The sequence below is a fragment of the Brassica rapa genome, chromosome A10 (genome assembly GCF_000309985.2).
Source record: "Brassica rapa cultivar Chiifu-401-42 chromosome A10, CAAS_Brap_v3.01, whole genome shotgun sequence".
Lineage (NCBI taxonomy): Eukaryota > Viridiplantae > Streptophyta > Magnoliopsida > Brassicales > Brassicaceae > Brassica > Brassica rapa.
Window position 1 is genome coordinate 10,947,465 of NC_024804.2, and position 22,786 is coordinate 10,970,250.

Genomic DNA, 22,786 nt, shown 5'->3' on the forward strand with positions numbered 1-22,786 from the left:
TAATTTCGGATTTCAAAATAGAATTTTGGAAAAAGTAAAATTTTGAAAAAAAAATTAAGAATTTATGAAAAAATGTTCTAACTCAAAAACATATTATTCAAAAATAATAAAAATATCATTATATTTATTTTTTAATCTTTATTATTTATTTAAATAATTATTTATATTTATATATATATAAAGTAATGATATAAAGTTTTTTTTATCTCTTTAAGTGGAACTTGTTGGTCACTTTTCTCTTTATGTGATCTTTTGATTTTTTCTTTAACAATTAGTTTCTTTTGGAAAAAAATTGTACAATACCAACAAAACCCACTGAGACTCGCAAAGGAGAAATTTCTACCGGAGACTTAGACATGAAACTAAGGTCACCCACATTGGTCCGTTTGCTTACAAATTTTCGACGCAAAAGACCCGTGACATGGCTCTACGGTTGATATATAAGAAGCTTATTAGATTTAAGGGTTTCACGACAGAGTTGAGAACTTGAGAGAGAGAAAGAGGGTAAAGATAAACAAAAGAAAAGACAGAAATGGGTAAGAACAACACCAAAATCCTCATCACAGCTCTTGTGATGATTGTAACCGCTTCAATGATGATTGAAGAAGCTAAGAGCGTTCGCATATGTAACGTCAGCACAAAGGACTTGAAGAAATGCCGTCCAGCTGTCACTGGAAACAACCCACCACCTCCCACTCCCCAATGCTGCCAGGTGGCCAAAGCCGCTAATCTTGAATGTCTCTGCCCGTTCCTCTCCAGGTCCGGGATTGACCCATCAAAAATCAAGGCTCTAGGAGCCAATTGTGGCATTACCAAAAATCCCTCCTGTTTGCCATGGTAATACTCAAAAGTACCATTAAAGTTATTGGAATCTGGTTGAGTAAAGAGAAAAAGTCTTACGCTGATTTAATTTGTTTGTTCTTTCTTTAAAACGCAGATTGAAGAACTGAGCTGGAATGGCCACATGCGTACCCGTCGCAAGATTAAATCTTTAAGTTATAATATGTCTCTTGTTGTTCTATTCGAATAAACCACCAGATTTTGCTATTATTTTCAGTCACCTTTTCTAAGAAAAAGAACCGTGTTCTATGTATTAATGAAAAACAATAAAGTACTGCTTTTGGCTTACTCCATTGTGTTATACTTTCTTGAATATCCAAAAACTAACTCTGCATGCCTCTTCCCTGCAGAAAACCCAAAATCATAATTAAAACTGCAAATAAAAATATAGAAAATATAGTTGCATAAACGTTTGGAATTTAACTGCTTCGTAAACGAGTCTCTGTTGCAAGTTGCAACATATACAAATATGCATGCATGCATCTCAAATAAATTTACAATATCACAGATTCACAAATGCCTGCAGAATATACGAAGTCAGATAAAGAAACGTTTCTTGCGAAAGAAGCTTGACGAAAATAAAGAAAACGTCTCGAACAAGTCATCCTTGAACTCTTTGTCATATTATATATGAATCTCTTATATATTAAAAGAGAAGCATTGTTTAAATGCATTCACAATATAATAGACACGTGTCAGTCTCACAATGATTTGATAATAAGTATGTTAAGGTGTTTACACTTTATTCATAAACTAGATTAAGATCCGCGCCTTGCGCGGAATGAACATTATATATATAAATTATTTTATATATTATATGTTTATAACATATTATGAAATAATAAATATATGTTTATAACATATTATGAAATAATAAATATATATTGAATAAAAAAAATATTATCTACTACTTATATAATTAAATTGGTGCGAACATATAAATAAATTTTATAAATCGAAAAAATATTTTTTCTATTTGATATGATATATAATTAAATTTAAATGATAGTAACATATATAGTATATTTTAATATTAATATTTATTAGATGATGCTTTTTGCTCATATTTTTTTTTATCATTTGTATCTGTTATAGCAAAAAGTCTAAATTAGTGATAACAAAATTTTCAATGTGGAATTAATGGTTTAAATAATTTATAATATTTAAAAAAATTAAGTTGTCAATATTTTTTTCAAATTTTTTATCAAAAAAATGTTCAAAGTAAATTTCAAAATTAAGATATTTATGTATTTTTATATGGCATATAGTTTAATTTAAAATGATACATATATTTACATATCTTTTATTTTTGATACTTATTAAATGAGACTTTCAATTTATATTATTTTTTAATTGTTTGTATCATGTCATAACAAAAGTTTTAAATCATAGATCACAAAATTTGAATGTGAAATTTTTAACAGTTTAGTAATTTATACTCATTTTTAAAAATTCAAAATATAATATATAAATAATTTTTTTAGTTTTTATTATATGGTTACTATGATTGTTTAATTTATTTTAATAGCTTGAAATTAAACAAATATAATTATAATACACACTTATTTTTATCAAATCTTTATTATTCAAAATCATTAATTGTCATATATACTTTAGCCACATTAGGCAATTCCGTAATCTTATTTAAGGAAATAATGAAGTACATTAATAATGTATTTATTGTGGTTTAATAAAAAGCTTATTATATATTTAGATGGACTAACCTATTTCTCTAAAGATTCTAAGAATCATTCTAGTGATGACATGTGACTACAAAAAAATGTTGCAATGCTTCTCAAATAATATATAGGGGATGTGTTCACAATATGTATTTTGTATTTTTTTTAATATAAAACTCGCATACATTGTTCTAATAAAACTCTGGATTTTTTGGTTTGCATAAAAATAGATAATGAATCAAAAGCCAAACTATATATATATATATATTATTTTTATTGTTTACGGATAAAGTTGAGCAAAATATTCATAAATTTTGATTTGATTCGTTATCCGTTTTGATTTGAACCAAAAAATCTGGATATCCGTAACTCTACGAAACAAATCAAATACTAAAATACAATATTCAAAAAAGAAGCAAATCACAAATACCAATACTTTTAAGAACATATATCTAATTTGATATGTTATATGCATATATATACATATATGTAAAGAATTATATATATACGTCTTATATATTATACTTTATATCAGTTTTACAATATTTTTATGAATTAAATTGATTATATTAGGTACTAGAATTTTAAAAGTTAAATAATGTTTTATTTTTGTAATAAAATGTTATATTATTAAAATTTTCAATTATTTAAAAAAAAATATATTTTATTTACGGATCAAATCAGATATTCTTTAAAATTCTAAAACATTTTGGATATCCGAGAATATCTAGGTGGCTAAAGACAAACCATACGAATGCTTCCAAATACCCATATATTCGATATGTACCCACACCTATTTACGGATACAATTTTATTTTCTTTATATGAAAAAATGACTTATGTCAAGGCCTTTTTTATTTTAAATTAATTTTAATTTTACCTTTCATGTATTATTTTGAACAAAAATATCATTAATTTAATATTAATTAACAATATCTTTATATTTGTCAACTATTTTGATATACTTTTTACATACACATACATGTGTACCTTGATGTGAGCACCTTGTAACTAAGTATTCACCACAACTGAAGTATCTAATTGTTTATTAAAGTTGAAATATTTTTTCTTAATGCTTCTTTTACTACCGACCAAATTGTAGTGAAATGATTTGTATTAATAATTTGTTTTTCTTTTTCTTAAACTATTATTTTTTAGAAACTATAATATGAAACTATTGGTTCGACATGATGACTATCTAAAATTCATAACATGAAAATAAACAAATAATATTAATTTTTGGTTTTTACCGGAAAAAACCAAAAAATCAAACATTTTAACTGAATAAACTAAAATGAATATTAATTTAAAATAATTTTTATATTTTAGAAGATTAAAAACCAAAAAAAAATTGTAAAACTGAACCAATATCCAGATTAAACAGATTTAATGTCTTTTAATTAAAATAACAAAACTAATAATCATTTTCCGTGCAAAACGCGGGTTATTACGGTATAATGCGAACATTATAATGCCACAGAAGAAAACAGTGACAATAATGCTTAATGAAAAGATAATATATTATTACGTTTATTTATCCTTCGAGTTTCAATGTTTTTTCGCCACTGATGGAGATTTTACCATTGATAATATAATCTTATATAGTACTCCCTCCGTATCACATTAAGTGGTGTTTAGAAGAAAAAAATTTATTTCAAAATAGTTGATGTTCTCACTATTCTAGATAGAATTTAATACCATTTAAATTTTCTGACCAATTGCAAAATACTGATTTTTTCTTATAGGTTAAATTAATTTTATTTAATGATATTTTTTTATGTAACCAGGATAAATTGTATAGAAGTTTGTATTTTCTTAATCCAAGTGAAAAAATCTTAAAAATCACTTAGAGTGATATATAGGGAGTAATTGAGAAGTAAAAAAGCTCATTATATAAATCACAAACTTCTGTAATAATTATTTTTTGTATGACTTGTGTACATAGAGGAACCATGTTGTACACATTTAGTGATAACGGCATACTACTAGTTTGTGAATCGTTATGGCTTTCCTAAGGAGAACAAAACTAAAAATCTGATGAAAAACAGAGAAGAGAACTGATCGCTGTGTCATGATATGAATCATAGGTTTGTGTCTGAGATCATAAAAGTTGTGAAACTTCTCCAGTGAGTATATCTCTGTTTTTACTGTTGTGACTTGCAACATAGGAACCAGATGGTTCAGAAAACCAAAGACATGTTGTGACATTATAAGAATAGTCTTTTGGACTTGTTATACACGGAAAACTATTGACATTAACTAATGTGCAACAAAGTCCTATCATTCACCAACCGGAGACTTGTGCAAGCAACTAACTAAGGTCCCCACATTTGTCCCCTTGTTACACATTCTTGACGATGACTTGACTTAAGAGAGCCACGAGTCTACGCATTCGTTAACATTGCCATATTCACTAATGCATGATGTGACGACATCTCAACGCCACAGAAAAAAATAGTCACATAAGTTTACATATATCTCACTGTAATCCTGATCCGATGCGACAATTATCCAATTTGATTCGATCCGACTTTTGGATATATAACCAAAATTCTTTTTATACTTTTAAAAGTATATCCAATCCGTAAAATAAATAAATATTGAAAATAAATTAAAAATCTAAAAAAATAGAAATAATAATATTTTATTACAAAATAAAAATTTATTTACCTTTCTAAAATTTAATAACTAAAATAATTAATTTAATAAATAATATATTGTAAAACTTACATAAAATATAATAACTTTATAAAATGTAAATAACATATTATATATGTTTTTAAAAATATTAATATTTGTGATTTGCTTCGTTTTTTACAGATTTTTATATTAGTATTTATTTTGATTCGTAAAATTATATATATTTATAATTTTTTAGTTCAAATCAAAACGGATAACAAATCAAATTAAAATTTACAGATATTTTACCTAGCCCTAAATTGACCTTCTAAACATAGAAAAATATTGGGAAGTCTCGTTGTTCAAGTGGTTTGACTAAAGAATTATTAATGCTTCTACACCAAAAGGTCTGAGTTCCGATGTGAATTAATGAAGAAAAAGGCTTACAAGAGATCTGCAACATGGCACAAGGAATATCGTTAAGCGTGGATCTCATAAGACGGCTCAGGTAATGCAGTTATGCATGAATCCTCATAAAACAAGTAGAATTATCGACTGTAGGTCTGTAATATTTTCCATAGTTTGTAATAGTATAATTATCCAGCGTTAAAAAAACATAGAACAATATTTAGGAAACTATAATTAAAAGTTTCATTGAACAAAAAGAATCCCCTAGACTATATTTGCGAAGTGATTTTGCCACATGTCTTTTCTACAATCAATTTCACAAAACAAATATGACATGGCTACTGAAATTGATGACATGTCTTATAGTTTAATATGACATGAACAATTGCATTAAATGTTAATTTATATTTTAGGTAAACTTTTTAAAATATGGTAATAACTCATATATTACATTTAATGGCAATTTATATTTTTGGAAATTTTTTTAGAATATGGGAATAACTCATAAATCATCATTAAAATAAATATATTCAAATATGTCATTATAAATTTCGAAATATAATTTAATTATATATTTTTAAATTATACAATTTTATTACTAAAATTTTCAAAAATGTATACAATTTTTTTTTAGAAAATTATAAAAATTTAATCGTAAAATTATTATTTTCTTATACTTCTACAAATTTTGTAAATATTGTTTAATTTTAATTTTTTGGTAATTATGCAACTTTTACAAATTTATTTAATATATTTAATTAAAATAAATAGATAGAAAAATCTATCTAAGATTATAATTTCAAATATGCATCTTCTTAAATATAATTTTTATGTTTAATTAAATAAAATTTATTTTAAAATATTGATACGAAAAAGAAAATTTACAATATTAATAAAATTTTAAAATATAATTTATATTTATCTGTTAAAAATATTTGAAATTTTTTTACTGTACATGGTGCAAGAAAACACCTAATATAAATATATATAATATATATATGTGACAAACCAAGAACAAAATGACATAAGAGGCATTTGTAGTTGACATTATTTGAAAAGTAACTTCTACATAATATCACAAACACAAAATCATAATAATCAATCCTATCAAATTTTCATTCAATTTTCAATGTATGAAACGAGAAAAAGAAACCAGTAACTACCACAAGTCTACCTTTGCAATTTGCAGACTTTTAACTCAAGACCACTTGACTAGGACCAGAGAGTCAACGACCCACATCACACGCTCTTTCTAGGTTTCACTTAGAATCCAACTTGTTACATTAAGCTCTTTAAATTTAAGAGTTCCAAGGTAGAGTACTAGAGTCAAGAGAGAGGAAGATCAAAGAGAGAATGGATGAGAACAATACCAGAACCATTGTAGCAGCTCTGGTGATTGTTTTCGTCTCCCTGGTTTTAATGGAAGAACCTACAAGCATTCCCTTATGTAACATCAACGCAAACACCTTGGAGAAGTGCCGTCCAGCAGTCACAGGAAACAACCCGCCGCTTCCAGGTGACGCATGCTGCATAGTCCTCCAAGCTGCTGATCTCGAATGTGTCTGCAAGTTCAAATCTCATATTCCAATTTTAGCGACCAAATCACATAAAGTCCATGATCTTCTGAGAAAATGTGGCATTAAAACAATCCCTCCTGCATGCCAAGATAAAACCAAAGTATCATAGATGTATTTGAACCACTAGCTTAGTAGTACTGTATCTGAGTAATAAGCAAAGAAGGAAAGTTTTACATTTCTAGTGCTGCTCTTTTTGTAACGTGCAGCTTTAAAGAATTGAGGCGGAGACAGACCCCTCTACCACGGACTCTGCTTGATCTTGTCCTGCGACTAATCTGATGTCTCTGAATTACAATATGTTTAAATAAATCATAAACTTGTAACGATCTTTGATCACCTTGTGTTTAATTATAGAAGAACCATTGTATACACATTTTAAAGAAAACGATACAATACTGGTTTCTCACTACATACTCTCTCGAAAATCCAAAAAAAACACCAACTCATCATGCCTTCCCAGCAGCAACTCATATCATAAACTGTAAAAAAAACCAAAGAAAAAAAAAAGAATTATTCGCTTATTAGGATGACTATCTGAGTAGTTACTTGTGGTAACAATGGAGGTGGTATACCTAGCATTCTGGTTGATTAACTGGACGAGGTCCACCGAAGACAGGTCTCATATAAGTATCATCAAACTTTCTCCAGTAGCGGTGGATGGTGTAAACAGGCTGTTCAATCAGAAGGGTGAGACTATCTTTAGCTCTGCTTAAGTTGGTGGAAGTAGACTCGTCAAAGGAGAGTAGAGGAAGCGTCGCATCTTCCTTCGGGGAACCTGGCGCACTCTGTTTACCTCTACTATTACCGGTGTTGTCACTACTTTCGTCGTGAGGAAGAAGATAGTTCACAAGTGGCTTTGTGAGGAAACCAAACACCTGCTTGTCGGTACATGACAAAGAAGACAGTCTTTATCATTTTTTTTTTATAATATAGAAGCAGAGGGTCATATACTAATGAAGTGGGTGTTTGTTATACCAGTGTAGTAAAGAGGACAACGACGATGGTGTTGGTGACCATGGCAGCATCCAGAGGATCCGTTGTAACACCCGAGTATGTGAACTTGGCACAGTTATGAGATTATAATGAAAACATCACTAATCTAATGTAAAAGCACAACTGTAGAGACTGTATGAATGTGTAAAGAGCTAAAACCTGCTTGAAAGCCAGAGCAATTGAGACAGCACCTCGCATAAGCCCCGCCCACCAAATAATCACCTATAAAGTATACAGAAGGCAAAACTTCAAGACAGCATCTTTACTCCTCTAAGACAATATAATTGTAAGACTTTTTTAGTGTTTTCTGATAATAATGTAACTGAAGATAAAAGAAAAACAAGGGCTAAACCTGGTGCTTGAATGTGATAGACTCGCTTCTTTGAGCGTTTCGATTCATGAGATTAGTTAAGACAGAGAGTGGAAACACAAACGCTGCTCGTCCAAGCAATACTAATGCGGTTATGACACCGGAGACCTCCAAAGTACCCCCAACACTGAAAGAAGAAGGATTAATAAATCTTCATTAATTAGAATGATAGATGATATTCCAGCGATTTGATGTCACCAACACAACAGCTTAACTTGCAGCCCTGAACTCTCTACCTTATATTAGGATAAGACAGACATTTATATACCTTAAGCTGCTAGTCTTCCACTTGGTAAAATCAAGAGCATCTGTTCCAACATACAGAAATATGAATGTCTCCGCAATAAAGGAAAGCATCGCAAATACGTGCCTGCACTAACAGAGATGGAACAGTCACACAACAAGCATTTCCTGCCACTGAGACTAGAGAGAGGAATAAAATAAAAAACAATTGCCTGGAAGTGATTCTTGAACTCTCTGTCACGTTATACGATGCATAATGCGACATCAAAACACCACAGAAGAATACAGTGAGAATCCCACTTAATGAGAAGAGCTGCAAGAAAGTTTAAAATTCATTTATAAAGCTGCATTTGACTTCTGCCTTAACTGTTGGAGTAATGGAGATATTACCTCAGCCAACATATATGAAAGGTAAGCCATTAGGACCATGATCGCGAGTTCACGTGTGGTTGAGTGTCTGCCAGCAACCCATATAAAAGGGGCACATATTAAGATATAATCTTAAGGATGAGATGAAAAAGTTTGCAAGTTTGGTGTAGTTTTTTTTTATTACCTTCCAAAATAGAGAGTTTTAAGGACAAAAGACGTTACTAGCCCCACCTGCAAAGACATCCACACTGAGTATTTGACATGCTTCAAAGAGAGTGAAAAATATATGCCAAATCAGTTATAGCTTACACCAATTCCGAGGAGTGTGCTTGTGGAGAAGAGGTACAAAAAGTTTCCTAATACTCGTAGAGCCGTCAAACCGTTGATGCTTTCGAAGTGAATCTTTTGAACGGCGTTGAAGAGCACAACTGAGGTTGCATCATTCACCACTCCTTCTCCAAATACTAAGCTGTATAGCAATGGTGTCTCATCTTGATGGAGAATCTATATAATATTAGCATGGTATGTAAAAAGCAAAACTGATTTATTATAAAAACAAGCTTGAGAAGAAGGAATCTCAGGACAATAAAATCTTTAAAAAAAAAATCAAGAACCTGTAGAGTGCAAACAGTATCAGTTGAGGAGAAAATCGTTCCAATGGCTGAATCAAGAAAAGAAAATCATTCACTCTCAAACAGTTAAAATAGATGAAAAGAAACATAGTTTGATGAACATATGCAGCTAATAAGATCTCACCAAGATAGTCTCGAGCAGTTAATCCCTTGAATCCCAACTTGGGAAACAGCAACCAAGTGCCTGGTTCGGATTATGATTAAAGTTTGAATTATGGTTCGTCAAGTCATACAGGTTTTAATGAAATATAAAAAAAGATTTACCAAACGAAATAATGGTAGTGGAGATGAAAACTCCAATGACACCAAACGACATGATGGTTAAAAAGTTGTGAAAAAACTTCTTTTTCTTAACTTGGAATCTGCCACAAACCAAAAAAAAAAACAAAACCTTCACTCAATCTCCAACATGATAGTGCATAATCTCATCAACACAACATAGTAACCAACAATCCAGAAAAGGCTTACCCGGCATTGAAAATGATAGGAGGAAGAAGATAAATGAAGAATAGCTCTTCATCAAACACCAAAATATGAGAACTCTTTCCTTTACTAATAAGTAATATAACCGTTCCTGATACAGCTCCCTGTTTGCAACATAATAATAAAAATTAGTGACAAAACTGTTCTTAGAATATATATATATATATATATATATATAAACAGTATCTTGAAGCAACTTACGACTAAAATGGCGGTAATGGATTCATTGACCCATCGATTCTCTTCGAGTAAGTGGCCAATAACCAAACAGAGGCAGAGGATGACGATGAACACAGAGATAGGTATCACCTTAGGATGCTCAGTGGCTAGTTCTATCGATAGAAACTCCGTTAACCCAATACCCATTTTTCTCAAAAGAAATAAACTTGCAATGATTATCTTCTTCTTTTTTTTTTTGCTTTCGTCGATTATACACACACCAATCGCAAACCAAAGCAGGCACAGAGAACTAGAGAGAGACAGAGTCAGAGTGTGAGAGATTTAAACTGCGTTAAACAGGGCGGTTGTTACATGTGGCGCTAAATATACACGTGGCTATTTCCTGACGTCATCAGGCTGAGTCAAACGTGGGACCTTTTGTTTTGGGCTACATTGCATGGTGGGCTTTTAGACCCACACCTTTTGTTAACGTATAATAAAATTAAAAATTGTTTTAATTTCAATTAATCATGTTACTAAAAAACCTCAGAAAGTCACTTATTATTACACGAGCTGTTTCGTAAGAAACTCGAACCAATTGTAATAAGAAGGAGAAGAAAAACGATTCATTACAAAAGTGTTTGGTATGGATTACTAGTAGCAATTTGCTACAGTCAGGTATAGGTCCACGCACGCGGCACGTGACCGTTCTTATTGCTTGTCTTTTGGATGATGTTCATTAGGCCTGGGCATTTTAACCTGGACCCGAAAACTCGAACCGGAACCGACCCGAAATCACAGGTCCAGGTACAGGTACAAGTATGTGTAGATTAACCTGTTGGATATTTTATTCATAGATCCGTGGGTACAGGTTCGGATCCGGGTAAGACCCGATACCCGAACGGGTATTAATGGAATCGAAAAAACACAAATAGGCGTGCTTCAAGACTTCAAGTTACAGCACGTCACTTAATGTTTTGTCTCAAACCTCGGTATCTCCTCGGCTCCTGTAGTCGTTTCCACTCCCCCAAGCAGCCTTCAATCTTGAACAAAACCTAAAAAAACTTATCAATCAAACTGGAAGACCTAAATCATACTCATCTAATTTCTTCTTCTCTACTTTTTGAGACTTCTCAAAATAATTTTGTGATAATTCCTTAATCTAAACCCAAGTTTCTTAATTCTGTGGTAGTCTCCACTTTTTTATTTTTGATAATGGTTTCGTTTCGTTTTTGTCTTGCTCGATGATTCACTTGATGACTAAGTTACGTTTGTTTGATTCTTTTGATTTTTGAGTTTTGTTTTGTTGTTTTGTGATTTGACTTTTGTTCATTGTTCAACTTGATTTCGAAGCAAAGAAACTTGGGAGAAGACGTGATGAAGTTGTTGTTTTCTATTTTCTTTTGTTTTTGGATTGAAACTTCATAAGATTTATGTTATTTAGTACTTTTGTGTGGTTAAATTGTTAGCAAAAACATATAAGTTTGATATGAAATTATGGCTATTTGGTTTTCAATGCTTCGTAAACAGGTTTACATGGGTAAAGATTTCGGGTTTCAGGTTAAATGTTACGAGAACTACTGAAAAATATCTGAAACTCATGGAACCGAACCGAAAATAACCCGAAAAACCTGTATCCGAACCGGAACCGGATGTGATCCGAAAATAACAGGTTCTTTTGCAGGTTTTTTATTTTTAGACCCGAACCGACCCGGATCCGGTAGGAACCGACCCGAACCCGAACCGAAATCCTCTCAAGTACCTATTGGGTATAAATTTTCTAGACCTGAAAGATCCGGACCCGAAAGGAACCGACCCGAACTCGACCCGAAGATCCGAATGCCCAGGCCTAATGTTCATGAGTCACAACTTAGTGACCAATATTTGCCATCATGCCATGTGTGTTCACGGCCGAACATGTTGTGGGACCCGCCTTATTCTAATCAATCATCCACCGCCATCTCAACCGAAGAAATCACTTTAAAAAGGTTTATAAACAATGGCTGAGTGAGTGAATTATCCGTTGTACATTTCAATTGTATGCATATTATAGTAGTGCACGCTTATATATAGTAATAATAGAGGGTAGGTAATAAATGTGTAACGCAATAACTAATTAAAATACACAACACAAAACTCTATTAAAATAATAAGAAAATCGTTGAGAAAAAAAAAAACTAAAAATAGGATCAAAATCTATTACTACATTGTTGTCATGCTTTCTTGAGTTCCAATGTATATTCCAAATTAATAATAATTATTTAAAATTAATAATAATAAGAAAATCGTTGACAAAAAAAACTAAAAAAGTATCAAATCTATTACAGTACTAATTTTGTTGTTCCATTGTTGTCATGCTTTCTTGCATTCCAATGTCTATTTCAAAATAATAATAATTCGATAATGAAAAAAACATTTTATGTCGTACAAAATATATATATATATTTTTATTTTTAAGTATATTTATATTTTCTAACGTTTAAATGACTAACTTTTCTTTAAATCATTTTAATTAATTAATTATATATTAAATAAAATATATTTTATAAATCTCTTAATCTACATGAAATACATCGAAATGACATTCTTTTACAAAACGGAAAATATATAATAGTTAGGATTAGGAGGTGTGTGTGACAGATATCAAATCAAAAGATCTTGAAAGTCAGTTGTGGAACACGGGATGAATGTGATCCTTAGTTTGAAGGAGAGAATGTGATATAACAAATTAAATCTCACATTAGAAAATTAGACGAATAAGAGTCTAATATATAAAGAGATGTCCAACTCTAAATAGTACGAGATCTTTTGGGATGGAAACCAAAAATAAATTCATGCGAACTTACTAGTTAGGCCCAAAGTGGACAATATCGTATTAATCCGATAATATAGAGTTAGACATTGGTTTAATAAATCACAACAAATTCATGAACTTAAATATATATATTTTTGAATAAAATAGATTTCTTTGTACAAAATAATAACGTAAAATTCAATCTTTTGACATAAAATTTTTAAAAGCTTTTAATATTTTGATTGTCAGTGGGTAGGGGTGTTCAATCCGGATATCGGTTCGGTTTCGGTTCGGTTTTTTTCGGTTTTCGGTATTTCGGTTAGTAAAATATAACTACCATTCTAAATCCATATTTACTTCGGTTCGGTTCGGTTTATATACCGTCGGTTTTCGGTTTATTCGGTTTTATACCAAAAAACATAATTATTTTGTTTGAGATCATATTATATGAATTTTAGAGTCATATTGTCAACACAGTCATTTATTAAAATATATTACATGTTCAAAAAGATGAACAAAAAAGTAAAAATGCTTCTACCATCAAATAAAATAATCAATTCTATAACTAAAATCAAAGCTTGAAATTTTGAAAATAAAAATATGAAACAAAACAGAAACATAAAAGAAACATAAAAGAAAAGTTTTTCCACTCTTCCATATTTAGTGTTCATTAAAGTCATGATTTTTCAATTGAAAATTTTCCATTAATTATTGTCCATCAAATTTATAATCTTCATATTAATTAAGTGAAGACTAAAATAAATCAAAAAGATCAAAAAAAGACTTAGAAAATAAGATGTATGAATTGCGATGTATTGTTATTTAGTTATAGTTCAAGTGTTTTACAAATTAAGGTTTTTTATTACTATAAAATTATGGTAATAGTTATTAACACAAATTTAACTTATGTAACAAATAGATTTTCATGTATTGTTTTAAAATAGATACATATTTACATGTTTCTACTTTTAATCGGTTTTGTTCGGTTTATTCGGTTTAATCGGTTATATACCAAACCATATCTAAATCCTACGGTTTTTATAAAATTATATCCATTCGGTTTATATGGTATATACCAAAACCAAACCATATTGTCTATTTCGGTTCGGTTCGGTTCGGTACGGTACGGTTCGGTTTTACCATATTTAACAGCCCTATCAGTGGGTGTTGATTGTTATACGCCCAACATCGATTATTCTGTTTGAAATATATTAATTTATACAATATAAACAGAGATTTTTGGTTGTAATAATAATAGAGGCCATGATAATAATATACGTTTTTCGTGTTTAATAAAACTTGGTTGCCAGCTAAATAGATATTTAAACTTATTTTTAGTTGGTGTTTTATTTTATTTTTCCTTTTTTTAAGTGGAAAGTGTAAAGAAAAAAAAATAAGAAAATGAAAAGTTGGAAGGTCTTTTTGTTTACCCATTTTAGATAAATAACTATCATAGTATAAATTAGCAGAATAATCCCACAAACCCCAAAAAGCTCTTTTACTTCTTCTCTCTCTCTCTCTCTCTCTTCTCCCTCACAGCAAAGCAAATCTCGTTCCGTTCTCCGAGAAGAACGAAGTTGGTGAAGTCGCCGCCTGGATAACTCAGGTTCACAGATGACAACATACATGCGAGACAAACCATCAATGCTTGGGTCACGAGCTTCCAAGTTTCTACTCTCTGCTCTCATCTTGATCCACTTGCTACCTACTCAACTCCTTGCTCAAAGATCTAAATCTCCATGGCAGACACTCACTGGTAAACTCCTCTATCTCTTCATCTCCACTGTTAAATTTGAGAAAAAAAAAAGTAACAGAAGCAAACTAAGTGAAACTAGGTACTCCTACTCTCGATCCAGTTTCACAGACTTTTCTTTCTAAGTTTGATCCATTTCTTGATTACCTCTTTTTTCTTGGTGTGTCTGTAGGATCTGCTCCTCTTATCATAGCACGTGGCGGGTTTTCTGGGTTATTGCCAGATTCAAGCGTCGATGCTTACAGTATCGTATCTCAGACAAGTGTCTCCGGTGCTGTTCTCTGGTGTGATGTGCAGCTTACCAAAGATGGAGTTGGGATTTGCTTCCCCGATGTAAAAATGATGAATGCTTCTAGTATCCAAGATGCTTACCCTAAACGGAAAAACTCTTACCTGGTTAATGGTGTCCCTACTCAAGATTGGTTCACCATTGATTTTACCTTGAAGGATCTCAAATCCGTTTTCTGTAAGTTCAATGTCACTTTCAGACATCTTTGTTTTGTTTTGTCTTGTCTTTTTCTGCTATATATCTCTGTCACTAGGAGGAAAAGTTAGGGTGTCCATTCTAATACATTGGAGACTGGACTCTTGTTGGATTCTAGTTCTTGATATGTCTATGTTGATTGTTAGTTTATAGTATATGTTTGATGGTTAAGTTTTTTTCTGATACCAATTGTATGTATATTTTTGATTTTGGAAAATTGATTGTCAGCTATTCCAAATATAGGCCATGATCTAGACAATATTAATGATTCTAATTTTGGCAATGTCTTATGTTGATTGTTGGTTTATATATATATGTATGCTGGTTAAAAAATTCTGATACCCATTCTTTATATGTTTTGATTTTGGAAAATTGAGTGTCAGCTATACCAAATATAGGCTATGATCACACATCTAGACAATATTAATGATTCTAGTTTTAGCAATGTCTTATGTTAATTGTTGGTTTATATATGTTTCATGGTTAATTTTTTTTTTCTGATCCCAATATGTATATTTTGATTTTTGGAAAATTGATTGTCAGATATACCAAATATAAGGCTATACACATCTTGACAGTATTAATGATTCTAGTTTTAGCAATGTCTTATGTTGATTGTTGGCTTATACTATGCTTCATGGTTAAATTTGTTTTGATCCCATTAATGTATATTTTGATTTTTGGAAAATTGATTGTCAGCTATACCAAATATAGGCTATGGTCACACATCTAAACAATATTAATGTATTATTAATTACACAAAGGGTATGGTGGTTGATATAATACATATGTATCAACTAACAATGTTATGTAGTTAACACCATAATCATACTTCTTATTGCATTGTTTGGACGTCACGTAAGAATTGGGATAAAGCTTTGTGTTAAGGATTGGAATAAAGTGGCTTTGATGTTGTTATATCCTATTTGGTTGTATATTTATTTACAAATATTCTTCCAAACTGTGCAGTGATCCGAGGAATATTATCACGATCTGATGCATTCGATAACAACCAATACGCCATTTCAACAGTACAAGATATCGCTATGGAGTTGAAACCCAAGAGCTTTTGGTTAAATGTTCAGGTAAATTCTTATGTCTAGTAAGTTTGTTTCCTTATGTTTTGTAGTGATAGATCTCAGCTCACTCTTAACACAGCTGCTCTTTTTATCCAGCACGACGCGTTCTATGCGCAGCATAACCTGAGCATAAGCAAGTTTATGCTATCACTCCCCAAAACTGTGACTATTAACTATCTCTCTTCCCCTGAGGTTACTTTCCTACGGAGCATCGGTGGCCGTTTTGGTAAAGCCGGGCCAAAGTTTGTGTTCAGGTTTCTCGAGAAAGACGATGTTGAGGTGTCAACTAATCAAACATATGGAACTCTCCTGGGAAACCTAACTTTCATCAAGACGTTTGCTTCAGGAGTTCTTGTTCCAAAGTCTTACATATGGCCGCTCGAAGACCAGTACTTGAGTCCCCACACATCCTTTGTTCAAGATGCTCACAAAGCAGGATTAGAAGTATACGCGTCAGGCTTTGCAAATGATTTTGACATGGCGTACAACTACAGTTTTGATCCGTTGGCTGAGTACTTATCCTTCATGGACAATGGTGACTTCTCTGTGGATGGCTTTCTATCTGATTTTCCACTAACTGCATCTTCTGCTGTTGGTAAGTAAATGTCTTCTTTTATGTCACATCTACAAGGGAAATCATTTTCTCATTTGAATTTTTTTCTTTTTCCTCAGATTGTTTCTCCCATCTTGGAAGTAATGCTTCAACACAAGGTATGTTCTAGTGGCTACATGTCAAAGTAACTAATGGTAATAAAATTAATGTTCTATATGGTTGTTCATGTCACAGTGGATTTTCTTGTAATATCCAAAAATGGAGCAAGTGGGGACTACCCTGGGTGCACTGACTTGGCCTATTCAAAGGCTATCAAAGATGGTGCTGACATCATCGATTGTTCTGTTCAAATGTCGTTGGACGGGATCCCGTTTTGCTTAAACTCAGTTGATCTTGGAGAGAGCACGAACATTGTCCAAAGCCCTTTCAGAAACCGTTCAGCAACTGTTCCTGAGATCGCTCCTCTTGGTGGATTATACAGCTTTAGTCTGACATGGTCTGAGATTCAAACCTTGAGACGTAAGTTTCTAAGTCTTCTCTTCCTTTTTTCAGCATTTTAATTACACTAGGTGTTGTTGTGCTTGAGATAAAGAAGCTCTCTTATTTGTTCCTTCTTCATATGTTTTGCAGCTGCGATTACAAATCCATACAACAGGGACTTCAACTTGTTTAGGAACCCCAAGGAGAGAAGTTCAGGGAAGCTTGTTTCACTTTCTGATTTCTTGAACTTGGCGAAAAGCTCCACCTCTCTTGCTGGTGTTTTGATCAGCGTTGAAGTAAGTTTCTACTATCATTTAAAATTCTTAATCCAAGGCTCCTAATCTTTATAAACCGCACCGCAGTTAATAGTAACAAAAATCTCTACATATATCTATTACAATTGTTTGTCCCGCTTGTTGTCTTTGGGACCCTAACTGATGTTGCGCATAACCACTTTGTTTTGGTTTCATTCAGAATGCAGCATACCTGAGAGAGAAGCAAGGTCTCGACGTTGTCAAAGCCGTTCTCGATACACTCACCAAAGCTGGTTACAGCAACGCGACAACAACAACCAAAAAGGTTATGATTCAGTCAACAAACAGCTCGGTTTTGGTAGACTTCAAGAAACAGAGCCGGTACGAGACGGTATACCAAGTGGAAGAAACAATCCGAGACATCCTCGACTCTGCAATCCAAGACATAAAGAAGTTCGCTGACGCCGTCGTGGTCAGAAAAAACTCTGTCTTCCCAGTCAGCGAAAGCTTCACCACTGGACAAACCAATCTGGTGGAGAGGCTACAGAGGTTCCAGCTTCCTGTTTACGTTGAACTGTTCCGCAACGAGTTTGTTTCTCAGCCGTGGGACTTCTTGTCAGATGCAACGGTGGAGATAAACTCGCATGTTACTGGAGCTGGTATCAATGGAACCATCACCGAGTTCCCTTTAACAGCCGCTAGATACAAAAGTAAAGTGAAAAAAATAAAATAAAAGAGTGTCTGATTTTGTTTTTAGAATCTTGATTGTGTTTGTCATGTTCTGTCTCAGGGAACAAGTGCTTGACACGGAAAGACCTGCCTCCATACATGAGCCCGGTTCAGCCAGCTGGACTCTTATCCATTATGAGTCCTACTTCATTACCTCCAGCTGAAGCACCAAACCCGGTTTTCACAGATGCTGATGTCACTGAACCACCACTACCTCCGGTCATAGCCAAAGCCCCTACGAGCAGTCCTGGACCATTATCAACCGATGAAAAAGCTCCTAATGGACAAACCCGTGTCACTCTGTCTCTTCTTCTCTCTGCATTCGCCATGGTTCTAGCCTCTCTTTTACTTCTGTGATCACATTGGTCTGATCAGTTGACTTGTGTCCACAGATATTATTTTGCCTCCTAATAGTTATTAGGATTCTCTGCATTGGTGAGTTTCTGTTGGGGTTTTTTGTTTGTTCATACTAAACATTCATTTGTATCATTGTAATTTGCTGTTGTAACATTATTCACTTTAATGTTCGTTAAAACTCTTGTGTGCTTTGTAGTATTAATGAGATTTTATCTTCTTTAATACATTAAAATCTGGAAGTATGTTCTTAAAATATGTAAAGATGGTAATCAAGTTTATTGTCAAATCCTCATAATCCTTTATTACAAGCAATGGAGCAATGTATGAAAGGTACTTAACTGCTTCTTGGTACCTTGACTCTCCCGGTTATGACGGTTGCTGTCTACTTTCATTGGCTAACCATGAGGCTCTTCAAACACACCTGATACATCAATCACTATTGGCTACTGCAATTGCTTCCTAGCGTTAGATGTAACTCCTCCGATCAAATTATGTTTTCAAGTCCAATTCATTTGATGATAAATATGTACTTACTAGATTAAATGCAAAAAAAAAAAAAATGTAATAAATGATTCTATTGCGTCCAAACATCATGTAGAAGCTATTGGAGCAAGACTACTCGTATTGTGTCTCAGCGTTTGTTATACAAAAAGATTATGTAATAGCATTCCATTACAGTCTTGATCCAGTAGCTACGAGTATTTGTCGTTTTTTTTGGACAAGGTGAAGTCTCCGTAGACATTACATTGTCTGGTTTATCGTGGACGGAGATTGTATAATCGTTTCGTCATTGATGAAGTGAATCCCACATTGTCCTTGATCTGTTCAGGGATTCTGTAATCAGGATCCCCAAGACTGTCATCATCATCAGTTATATCTGTATCAATCCAAGAATTCCAGTCAACCTCGCTATCCGTATCTTCATCCCACAAGATCTCTCTCTTGCTCTGCATGCTGTTAACCTTGTCAACTAATCTCAAGAGAATGTTGTGGTTTAGTACTTCATAGTCCCTGCATTTTCCAGTCAAAGAGTATAAAAAACATCAGCTTCTGTTCTTTTGGTTTTTATCATAAATGAGCATGTTTGATCGTTAACCTGTATGTAAAAGCAGAATGAAGAAGCTGAGCTGAAGCAAGAACCGCGAATAAAGATCTGAGAACATTTATAACCCATGCTCTGTGTTCTTCATCATTCACGTAACGCAAACTTGCCACTTCTAATGCTAAGGTAACACACAAACCTGCATCATCAGAATATAAAAAATAAATAAATGTATTCATAACTATGGTACGAGAAAAAGATATGGGAGTATGAAACTTACCAATGTAAAGCCTCGGTCTTATGGTATAAGTTTGCTTTGTACTTGTAAACATGTAGATCACAAAGATAGACAAGAAGTAGATAAAGAAAGCTTTGATCACCCTTGACTCCAAAAGCATCGCATTGTGCAAAGCAAACAACTTATCCAAAGCCACAAACATGCTTGCCTGTTTTGCCTCAAACGCTTCCTGAGCTGCCAACATTGACTTTGAATTCTCAAACAGGTGATCATGAACCTGTTGAAGCTGTTCTTGCCTCTTCGCAAGATCTTCCTGTTGCTCCTGACTAAACTCCGCAAAACGTTGCAACGTACTCCTACTCTCTTGCAATGCTTCACTTTGAAACTGGTTGAGAGACTGTATACTATCAATCGCCACAGATTGTCCTTCCAAAAGCTTCTGCTGATTATCTAAAGTACTGTTAGTCATAGTTCCGATGATACTAGTTTGATTCTCCAAAGCAGTCATCTTCTCCGACATCTTTTCTCCAAGTTGGTTTATCTTCCCACCGATCTGCTTTGTGTCGTTCTTCAACCTATCAACACCGTCCTTGACATCAGTGACAGAGTCATTGAACATCTCCATTCCAACTTTCATCGCTTCTCCCATCTTCTCTTGGCCTTCCTTTAACGCTAACTGTGACTCAGTAATGCTCTTCTGTTCTTGATAGATATCTCTTGTTTGTTGTGACAAACCACTCATTTGAGTTCCTATCGTGTTTGTCTTGTGCGCCACGTTATTAACCACAACATCTATTAACCCAACAGATTCATGAATCTTGCTCGTGCCTTGCAGTATATCATCTGATTTGCTCTCTAGGATATCTAGTTTCTCTTCTGTGTTTTGAGCTGATCTCTTTAAATCATTCACAAGCCTCTCTATCTCATTCTTGAGTGCATGACTCCTGCCACACAAAAAGAAAAAACAATTCAGAATCCATTACACAATCCAAAAAGAGACAAAACCAAAAACACTTACTGTAGTTGTTGGCAGATGGTGTTGGTCTCAAGCATGAATTCGAGATAGATCTTATGCTCATGATCATCTAACTTCTTGAGACAACTCATCATCGTTTGTTTATCATTGCAAGTGGGAAAATCAGGTCTTCCTGATTCTTTTTGGAAGCAATCGCTTAGATGCCAAGCAAATCTCTTCCTCTGTTCTTCAGTGGCAACCATGCCCTTGCAACCACTCAGGAGGTAACCATATGCGTTTTGCCAGCAGCTGTTTGGACCTGCAAGCTTGTTTTTAGCGTCTTCAAGGACTTGAACCGCCTTCTTGTCACTGAATACTTCTATGGAAAACTCGGTGTTGGATTTGATAGACCGCGAGGAAGAAGGGTTTGTGTTTTCTCCAGAAGAAGAGAACCATCCCCAGCTGTGGCATGTTATTGGAGAATCTATAAGTGTGATCAATAGAAACAGAAGATATCTTCTTTTAAAATGATCCATTCTTCCTTCTGTATGATAAATCTTCTTCTTCTCGAGGAGATGTGTTATTGATATACCTACATCGAGAAGCGAGAAAAGAGTCAAAAACTTTTACGTTCTGAGAATCTAGAAACTTAGAGCGCAAGCGAAACAAAATTCGTTAAGAGTTTTCGTCAATAAAGTTAACAAAATAAAAAAGGATTATTACCAAATAATCTACAGATTAAAAAGGATAAAAATAAAACACATTAAATTTCTCGTTCAGGGTTCAGAAAAATAAAAGGAAGGATCTGTATCTACTTTCCTTTTCGTTTTTTTTTCTGAGATTAATACAGTACATGCATTTTAAGTCGTATCAATAAAGTTACACAACAAAAACAAATAGAAACAAGAAATTAAGGATTGAAGGACGGTCTTAAACACAAACACAGGAAAACCACAATCAATTTTTTTTTATCAATCGAACAAGAAAATTACACTTCAAACAAATAAAAATACATTTCATGAAAAGATTAGTTTCAGAGGATCGATATTTGGAAGAAGAACACATTTAAAAAAAAAAAAAATCTAAAAATAGTCATATTACTTTGAATCAGAGAAGAATATCTACGTTAATTATGTCACTTAATTCCATTACAAAGTGGAAAAACCAACAAACTATGTACAAAAATAAACACGGTAAACAGGTAAAGCAATTTTATTTGTCAACAATACTTTCTTTTTTTCTTTAAACATGACCACTTTAAATAAATTCAAAAAAGAAAATTCTTACTTGATAACAATATTTCAGAAAATAACTAACGAATAGACAGGAAGTAATACAAGAGTAAGCAAGGCTTACCGAGACAAGAGAGAACCTGCAGATTTTTTGGGGTCGGCGATTTGTAGGAAATGCGTTATTTCGACAGAGAGACAGGAATTAAAAAAAAAAAAAAAAGTAACTGAACGCGTTTGACAAAAAGAGAAGGAAACGTTTCGCGAACGTTTGGTTTACTTCCGGTTTAACTTGATTTCGGTTCGGTTCGGTTAGTCAACACTCGAGGAACCTTTGCAAAAAATTCCGATTCGTCTTCTACCTTTTGAAGAAGAAGATCTTTCCGGCGAAACAGCCGGCAAAGATCTCTACTGAATCTTCCACCGGCGTTTGATTTTTGATCAAGTGAGAGAAAGCGATGTGAATC

The 22,786-nt window shown here is 32.9% G+C and overlaps 5 protein-coding genes across 5 annotated transcripts; 3 read left to right on the forward strand and 2 right to left on the reverse strand.

Annotated features, from left to right (window-relative positions):
* Positions 1–290: 290 nt before the first annotated feature.
* On the forward strand, positions 291–1,128 carry LOC103844982 (putative lipid-transfer protein DIR1). Its single transcript, XM_009121808.3, has 2 exons — positions 291–837; positions 938–1,128. Coding segments are annotated over exons 1-2 (306 nt in total). The 5' UTR covers positions 291–532; the 3' UTR covers positions 939–1,128.
* A 5,232-nt stretch (positions 1,129–6,360) lies between these two features.
* LOC103844981 (putative lipid-transfer protein DIR1) lies at positions 6,361–7,459 on the forward strand. The gene has a single exon (XM_033282839.1). It carries the CDS (start codon positions 6,900–6,902, stop codon positions 7,230–7,232), a length of 333 nt encoding a protein of 110 aa, XP_033138730.1. The 5' UTR covers positions 6,361–6,899; the 3' UTR covers positions 7,233–7,459.
* LOC103844983 (sodium/hydrogen exchanger 4) lies at positions 7,423–12,195 on the reverse strand. Its single transcript, XM_009121809.3, has 15 exons — positions 10,415–12,195; positions 10,199–10,317; positions 9,995–10,092; positions 9,855–9,914; positions 9,713–9,759; positions 9,408–9,602; positions 9,283–9,329; positions 9,120–9,186; positions 8,942–9,042; positions 8,755–8,856; positions 8,469–8,613; positions 8,276–8,338; positions 8,099–8,182; positions 7,696–7,998; positions 7,423–7,602 (listed from the first exon to the last, which is right to left on the reverse strand). Exons 1-14 carry the CDS (start codon positions 10,577–10,579, stop codon positions 7,696–7,698), a joined length of 1,596 nt encoding a protein of 531 aa, XP_009120057.1. The 5' UTR covers positions 10,580–12,195; the 3' UTR covers positions 7,423–7,602.
* Positions 12,196–14,638: 2,443 nt separating this feature from the next.
* LOC103844984 (glycerophosphodiester phosphodiesterase GDPDL4) lies at positions 14,639–19,089 on the forward strand. Its single transcript, XM_009121810.3, has 9 exons — positions 14,639–14,922; positions 15,092–15,385; positions 16,373–16,488; positions 16,579–17,077; positions 17,155–17,193; positions 17,270–17,554; positions 17,666–17,811; positions 17,990–18,479; positions 18,560–19,089. Exons 1-9 carry the CDS (start codon positions 14,781–14,783, stop codon positions 18,853–18,855), a joined length of 2,307 nt encoding a protein of 768 aa, XP_009120058.1. The 5' UTR covers positions 14,639–14,780; the 3' UTR covers positions 18,856–19,089.
* Positions 18,859–22,542, reverse strand: LOC103844985 (protein GAMETE EXPRESSED 1). Its single transcript, XM_009121811.3, has 5 exons — positions 22,447–22,542; positions 21,154–21,682; positions 20,178–21,079; positions 19,952–20,096; positions 18,859–19,866 (listed from the first exon to the last, which is right to left on the reverse strand). The coding sequence occupies exons 2-5, from the start codon at positions 21,624–21,626 to the stop codon at positions 19,611–19,613; spliced, it is 1,776 nt and encodes a 591-aa protein (XP_009120059.1). The 5' UTR covers positions 21,627–21,682; positions 22,447–22,542; the 3' UTR covers positions 18,859–19,610.
* Positions 22,543–22,786: the final 244 nt, after the last annotated feature.

Coding starts and splice junctions, on each gene's coding strand:
- LOC103844982 (XM_009121808.3), top strand. CDS start 533: ATGGGTAAGAACAACACCAAAATCCTCATCACAGCTCTTGTGATGATT.
- LOC103844981 (XM_033282839.1), top strand. CDS start 6,900: ATGGATGAGAACAATACCAGAACCATTGTAGCAGCTCTGGTGATTGTT.
- LOC103844983 (XM_009121809.3), bottom strand. CDS start 10,579: ATGGGTATTGGGTTAACGGAGTTTCTATCGATAGAACTAGCCACTGAG. Junction 8,339..8,468: donor CTATCACATTCAAGCACCAG/GTTTAGCCCTTG, acceptor TATACTTTATAG/GTGATTATTTGGTGGGCGGG. Junction 8,183..8,275: donor TTGCTCTGGCTTTCAAGCAG/GTTTTAGCTCTT, acceptor AACTGTGCCAAG/TTCACATACTCGGGTGTTAC.
- LOC103844984 (XM_009121810.3), top strand. CDS start 14,781: ATGACAACATACATGCGAGACAAACCATCAATGCTTGGGTCACGAGCT. Junction 16,489..16,578: donor GCTTTTGGTTAAATGTTCAG/GTAAATTCTTAT, acceptor CTTTTTATCCAG/CACGACGCGTTCTATGCGCA. Junction 17,078..17,154: donor AACTGCATCTTCTGCTGTTG/GTAAGTAAATGT, acceptor CTTTTTCCTCAG/ATTGTTTCTCCCATCTTGGA.
- LOC103844985 (XM_009121811.3), bottom strand. CDS start 21,626: ATGGATCATTTTAAAAGAAGATATCTTCTGTTTCTATTGATCACACTT. Junction 20,097..20,177: donor AAGACCGAGGCTTTACATTG/GTAAGTTTCATA, acceptor CTGATGATGCAG/GTTTGTGTGTTACCTTAGCA. Junction 19,867..19,951: donor CATTCTGCTTTTACATACAG/GTTAACGATCAA, acceptor TGGAAAATGCAG/GGACTATGAAGTACTAAACC.